This window comes from Antennarius striatus, chromosome 1 (assembly GCF_040054535.1).
Source record: "Antennarius striatus isolate MH-2024 chromosome 1, ASM4005453v1, whole genome shotgun sequence".
NCBI classification, from domain to species: Eukaryota; Metazoa; Chordata; class Actinopteri; order Lophiiformes; family Antennariidae; genus Antennarius; species Antennarius striatus.
Window position 1 is genome coordinate 4,606,488 of NC_090776.1, and position 7,394 is coordinate 4,613,881.

Sequence of the window (7,394 nt, forward strand, 5' to 3'; positions counted from 1 at the left end):
AGAAGAGTGGCAATTTTGTCAATTTTCTCTTCTGTTGTTGTTGGGATGTTGTCAGCTGATTCTGTGCCAAAAACCACATTGTTCAAAGTAGAAATCAAAAGTCTGTAATGCATAATGGAAAGTTGACCATGAGCTGCTGCTTGAAACTGAAACAATAGAATTCAGTTAGAAGAAGAAATGTACTTTAATAATCCCCTTGGGAAAATTAGTTTTTCCACTCTCAGTTAATATATATTTCACATGCCAAATGCGGGTACAGGCCCTGACACACAAGGGGCCTGTAGGTATGCAGATATATATTGGGAGGTAGCACGGTGGACAACTCCTTCATGGTGCGCCCCCATAAGCAACTCATAAAGGGGATGGTGCCTTACTCAAGGGCACCTCAGCAGTGCCCAGGAAGTGAACTGGCACCTCTCCAGTGCCAGTTCACACTCCCAAAATTTTTGTTCCACGTGGACCTTGAACTTGAACATGGTGGCGCAGTGGGTAGCGCTGGGCCACCCTCTTGTGCCCAGCCATAGATCTAGTGGACTGAGCTAAAATGCCCTTTTAATATTAAATACTTCCACAATGCCAGTTGTCAGATATGGATTGTCAAACTGGACATCAGATGAATCATATTTTTACTTCTCACCAACACACTGACTAAAAATGAGAACACATGACACAGCAGTTCAGGCCAGCTGAATAGAGAGTTGTCAAGGGCTCAGTTCCTATCCTGGTAACTGACCAAGTTTTGGAAACCGACGAAGCCTCTTGGATGAGAGGCGAAACATTTTCAAGAAACGTTCATAAAATCCAGTGGATCGATTTAAACAGCTTTGGATAACCATGACCTGGATAACTGACAACCTACACAGACATCGGTGCAGCGAATCACACAATGGCGAAGTCATTTAGATGAAGTACCATTCATTCATTCATTCTTTAAAACAATACAATCAGTAATCTCGTATTCAGCTGTCCGAGTCATGATCTCTGCTGTAGCCTGTCCAGACTGACATGCGCCTGGAGGTGAGGTGCACCCTGGACAAGTCGCCAGTTCATGGCAGAGCCAAAGACAGACACATTCAAGCTCACACACACATTGGTCAATTGAGAGTGTCCATTTCACCAAAATTGCATGATGTTGGGAGGTAGGAAGAAACCAGAGAACCCGGAGAGTCACGGAGACATGGGGAGAACATGAAAACTCCTCACAGAAAAGCCCCAAGTGGGATTGAGCCCAAGACCTTCTGGCAGTGATGCAACAGCGCCACCATGCTGTCCATTGCATAACTTTTTTTTCTTGTGGAAAATACCAAGTTCATTTTGTAATATTGTATAATTTTCAACATTTTTTGAGTAATTTTCCGATTTTATTTTCCACATCTTTCCCCCTCTTTGTGACTCTTACATCCGTAATACTAGACAAATATATATAAAGAAAATCTTTTAACACGAATTCAGTTCCCGAAGAGATTTGAATTATTTTTTTCCTATAGACCCTGAATGCGCCACAGCAGCAGAAGGAGTCTCAGTGCGCATGCTCACCGATATAACAATTCAGCATTCAGTAATTTCTGCTGCTTCTTCTTCTTTTCTTTTTCTTTTTTTTTTTTTTTTTTTTGAGGCGCGTTGACATTTCTCTCCATCGGGGTGACTCCGCTGCTCCCGGGTGTTGCTGTCCGCCGGAACGAACCCGACCGTCCATGTTCCGCGGAGAAAAGTTCGAACGTTCGCTGAACCGCAGAGCTGTCGCTGCGCCGCTGGAGGAAACGGACTATGTCGGCAAATAAAACAAAGAAAGTCAAAATGGCTACTAAATCTTGTCCTGAATGCGACCAACAGGTGAGAAATTAGATTAGCCTTCGATTCTTAAAGTGTCTACTGATTTCCTGCCTTATTGGTTATTTTATTGATAACGGCGATCCGCAGTCACAGCAGCTTTAAGACGGAAATATGGTTGAGCGCAGCGCCGATGCACACGTGTAAACACAGCAGTCAGAGGTGGCACAAGTTACCCTTCATGTTTTCTGTGATCCATTGATTACAATCATTTATTCTCTTATGTGATTTCACTTTTTGTGAACCCAAACGCTTCGTGTGGGACATTGTAAACACACCGCAGGCAGCAGAACAACACGTTAAAATAGAGGAATTTAAATGGTTCCGATTAAAGGGAAATAATGAACGTGCGGGACATTTGATACTCCCCACGCAGACACATACTTTCATATTTCTGCACACAGACATCGACATCAAGGTTCTGCTTGGAGGTCAGAGAAACCTCTGTGGTGTCCCATCGGTGCAGAATTTTATCTAGTGCAGTTCATTTCTCCTAAATGTTGGCATTTATCAAAATATATGTAATACACCACACCATATAAAGGAAATTTTCCATGTTTATGTTTGTGCTGTGGCCTTCCTCATAAGAGTAGATAAGCAGGCTGACTGCTTATGAAGTTCAAATGTTACAAAAATAAATAAGTTTCAGTCTTAATTAAATAATACCACATATTTATAGAAGATTTTACTCTAAGTTCATTATCCATCAGAGATTCCTTAAATATTTTAATTTGCAGACTGAATTTGCTTTGACTGTTTCCCTAGACATTGTGTTTGCTTTTGACTTGTTACATCAGGCATTACTGTTGGTATGCAAAAAGCTGATATTGCTCAATTTGACTTGTGAACGTGCATTGCTTAAGTCGAACATTCCACAGCATTTTAAACGCAGGCGTATTCGCATTTAAACATTACATGTTACATCGACATGTTACATCTAATGTTATGTCATGATGTCAATATGTCATTTAAATATGGAGCAGAGCTGCTAACCTAAATGTGTAGCCACCGAGGAGCCATGAAGATGAGCAAACAAAGGAGGAGCTCTCCAGAGTTCACACTTCATGACTGGTGTATCTCCACACAGTCAACCATTGATGCTCTAAAAACCACTCAGCGTGTGACCATCAGTGATTTTCTGCTGTAGTTTGTGGCCCAAAACCCAGGACACCTACTGGATCAGGGCTGCCTGAGGCTCTGGAATCTATTCCTACATGACAATAAAACAATAATAATATAGTTTTACAAACTAGCCTTATTGGTGCTTATGGGTACACTAATGTACTTTGTTTAGGCTTTGCCCTCTTAAGCTATTTGCAAGTAGGACAATGAAGAAGTGAAATACCCCTCCCCCATCCCAACTCTACCCATCTAGCTCTCAAGAACAGTCATCACTTTAAACGTGTAATCATCATGAAGCCTGAACACAAGAATCTCTTGGCTTATAAATAAACCCTGAACTCCACCATTATAAAGAAAGGCAGCTACATTAATGTAAATGTGTGGAGCAGCTGTGGTTTAGGTTTTAATATTTTCCACACATTGGAAGGTCATTGGTTTAAGCCTCTGCCATATATTTAGGGGTCACATCCCTAAACGTATATAACTTTAGAAGTGTACACACAAATATTCGTATATGAAAAAAATATTTGTTATAATGTATTAAATGTAATGACTTTAAGATGGTCTAACTAAGAATAGTGAGCTTTAGGTGATTTGTACTTTACTTTGTACTACATTTGTACACCACACTATCTCAGGGGGTGCTGGTCAAGTTTTTGTCTGCAAAAAGGAAGATATAAAATATAGATTGATCTGTGTAAAGTTATATGAATGAATGAATGAATATTTGCTCTTTCTTTCCCTCTAGATTCCAGTTGCCTGCAAGTCCTGCCCGTGTGGTTATGTGTTTATAAGCAGAAAACTCCTAAATGCCAAATTAAATGAGCGTTCCTCTCCAGCCATAGCAGGTAATGTTCATTTGGTTAAGGGTAAGTCATTAAAAAAATTAAAACATCACGGAAAAGTTCAATAATTTAATCAGTTATTTCAGGAAGTGAAAACTCAATATTCTAGAGACGTTATTTGTAAACTAAAATGTTCTAACAATTTTTGTATTGATATTTAAAGCCAACCTCTCAAACAATAGAAACATAGAACATTACTAAATTCTAAAGCATGTAGTGATACTGTATAAGGAAAGGAAGCTACAGAAGATCATTACAGAAGATCCTACACAAGATCATTACTGAAAAGGCTCACTGTTCTCAGTGAGCTTTATCAAATCATATTCACAGGAAGTTGACTGAACAACACCGAAGCATCCTGGGCTTCCAGAATGCCTGAGCAGAGCCACCGGCTTATCGCCTCCGCTCTGCCGACACAGGAATTCATGCAAAAAGAGGCTCGACCTCGACCAGGACATTGATGAATATAAGTTATTAAGATCATAAGATCTTTGATTTTTCTGCGTTATAAATCCTTTTTTGACTGGTTTAATGAAACATTCTACTCAGTTACCAGATTTTTGTGCCATATTTAAATTATAAATTAAAGAAATTGGCTTGTAATTACCCTGGAGTATGTGAAAGTTTTGCTGTGTGAATGAAATTACAGGGAGAAAAAATGAACTTTTCCATGATTTTCTTATTTTTGACATGTACTTGTTGTCCTGAAAATGTTTCTACTTTCACCAAGCGTGTGTTGAGCCAAATATTAATCATTCTGTCACAGCTACCAGTCTGGGTTCACATTATTATTGCACCTTTATCATACTGAACTATGCTCTTTGCTTAATGCAGAAACATGAAAGAATTTGACTTCAATCAGAATTTGGATTGTTGTACGGTGTTGGTCTACAGTATGGTCTCATATCAGAGCGAATCAAGGCTGTCCTTGAAATTAAAACGACCGTTATGACTGACCCTCACATTCTTGTGTTATTTTTAGATAGTCTTTTTATAAATACGCCAGTTCATCCTCTTTTATTTTTATTCACCGTGCTAAGAATTGTGATATGTAATAACACAGACATTTTCAGCAGATGACCTTAAAACAGGTTTGGTGCCTTAAATGATCAGAGCTGCCAGTCAGAGTGATGTCTGGCAAAAATTATTATAAAATAATAGCTTAGTCAAAACCAAGTAAAAAAGTGATTAAAAATAAAACACTGACAATAATAAATGAATAAAACCAGTGTCAATCTTTGTCCACCTTCATCTAAATTAAATGACTGTATAGTTGTATAAGTATTAATAATGACAGAAGTATCCATTAGCTACTGCTAGAAAAATGTCACCGAGGGCAGACAGCAACTTCCTGTGACATTAAAAGCCCGAATAAAACAGTGTCACTGCTGAAGAGAAGGGGAATGTCATAAGAGGATAAACTGGCATATTTAAAAAACTATCTAAAAATAACCATCTGCAATGAGATTCTATTATTAAAATGCCAGTACTAAAAAACTCAATTGCCTACATGTCCCTTGAAAAGTTTCAGAAACACGTTTTTGTTTATTTTAGTTCCCTGAAGTTTCTTACCAAACTGCTGACTTAATCAGCGAATCACAGATATCAGCCTGGAACCAATGTAAAGAACAATATGTGGTGATCTGTGTTAACTTATTCACGTTTTCTCCTGTAGACAAGCTGGAATTAAAAAGGAGGAGGACAGAGCGCATTCGCAGAGAAAGAATCGACCCCTCTTTAACCAGTGACATGGAGAACAGGAGAAGGTCCCGGAGCAACAGCCAATCAGATCCCATCCGGAGAGGGCGGGGCAGACCTAAAACAGTGGGACTGAAGAAACAGGAAGATGAAAGAGGTAAAATCAGGGGTGGGTCGTTTTCAGATCAGCCGCTTTATTAGCGGAGGATATGCCGATAACACAGCAACCCTTTGTGTGTGTGCTTGTGTGTGTGTTTGTGTGCATGCGCTCACTACGCCCCCCACCCATTTGTGGCTCGGTTTCAGGGTGTAAATGAGATTTTGTTGTGGGTGCATGCTTCAATGACAATGAAGATTTCTTCTCAAATCTCAATATTTTCTCCTCATATTTAGGACCTCTTTGTAAATTTAAATTAAAACATGCAACAATTATATAAAATATTGAACATATCACATGTAAAAAGTGAAATCAAAAATACAATTGTTGTGTCGGTGGTAAGTGATACAGTTTACTCAAATTACTCTAACCTGCTTTCTTTCTCTTTCGCTCTTCCTGTTTCCTTTTCCTGTCTCTGTTTCCACTTCCTGGTATTTAAATGGGTTTAAAAAAAAATGACAGCTCTCACCACGCTGACGCTGAAAACACTGTTCAAATGGCTTTCAGAGAGGCTTCTCGTCTTAATCTGTGGTGTTTTGAATGTTGATGCTCTAAACTGCGATATGTGACCCATGAAATAAAGTAGAGCATAATGTGAGGCAGGAATCATGAAAGATGAGACGCTTAATTGTATGCTATAATTACTAAACCAAGCTTTGTTGATTGTGGTTTGCTGTGTTCACAGATAAACAAGAGAAAGAAGTGGATATATATGCAAGTCTGTCCGACGAGAAGGCCTTTGTTTTTTCTGTTGCCTTGGCTGAGATCAACCGTAAGATCCTGGGTCAAAGACTCATCCTATAGACTGAAGCCAGAATAATGAGCTGAGATCCTATCCTGGAAAGACTAGCAAGATGACGACCAAAGAAGACAGTGGAGGCTGGAGCTGAACTTTGACCTGGATGATAGGCTTAGATTGGGACAAGGGTGGAAGCGTTCAGACAGAAGTCGAGGCGTTACTAAAGGAAATCACAGCTCTTTAGCACCTTGAATCCTACACACACCATAGACATGTAGGCACATGTCCTTGCACTAAAAGCACCATTATGCTTTATGCATTGTATTGACATGCATTGGTGATTGAACCAGGGCCAAGAGGGTTTGAAACTTATCCAGCCTGTTTTGTAGATACATAGCTGTTGTATATAAACCCACACCATACTGTGCTCTAATGGCCTACAAGATTATATGGGTTTCATGACACAGAGTGACACACTAAAGAATCCCATCTGAAATAAACTACTGTGGCATATTGTGCACATCCCCTGCTGACTTAAGCTACATGTAAATGAAAGGAACCAGGACATTGTGGTACCTGCATGACTTTTTAGCTGGACATGATCCTTTCTGTTGTTGAGACTGAAGCTTATTAAAAGTGATAGCCAAAATGGAATAAAATGGTCTTTAATGAGTGCTTAGCATCATTCTTCTAGCTTTCCAAGAATCGTACAGGAATTCAAATATTTAGCCTGATGTTCCTATAAAATCTTTATGAACCTGACTGACTTTTATTCGGACAAGTTTTAATTGTTTAGAAACGTTTTGTTTGATGAATGTGGCAGAATCCCATGTACTCTATGTATTATAATAAAACAGCATTTATTCCAGTATATTTTTTTACATTGAAATGAACTGTAAACATAGCATCCACCCTGTCTGGCTGAAGCATTTCAGCTAAGAGAGGAATTCATTAAAATCTCCAGGCTATCAAACATTCATGTGCTCACAGATGGAGCATGACC

At 39.2% G+C, this 7,394-nt stretch overlaps 1 protein-coding gene across 1 annotated transcript; it reads left to right on the top strand.

The window, feature by feature from the left end:
- The first annotated feature begins 1,497 nt into the window (after positions 1-1,497).
- c1h16orf87 (chromosome 1 C16orf87 homolog) lies at positions 1,498-7,259 on the top strand. The gene is made up of 4 exons (XM_068316244.1): positions 1,498-1,833; positions 3,701-3,800; positions 5,473-5,652; positions 6,338-7,259. Exons 1-4 carry the CDS (start codon positions 1,768-1,770, stop codon positions 6,454-6,456), a joined length of 465 nt encoding a protein of 154 aa, XP_068172345.1. The 5' UTR covers positions 1,498-1,767; the 3' UTR covers positions 6,457-7,259.
- The last annotated feature ends 135 nt before the right edge of the window (positions 7,260-7,394 follow it).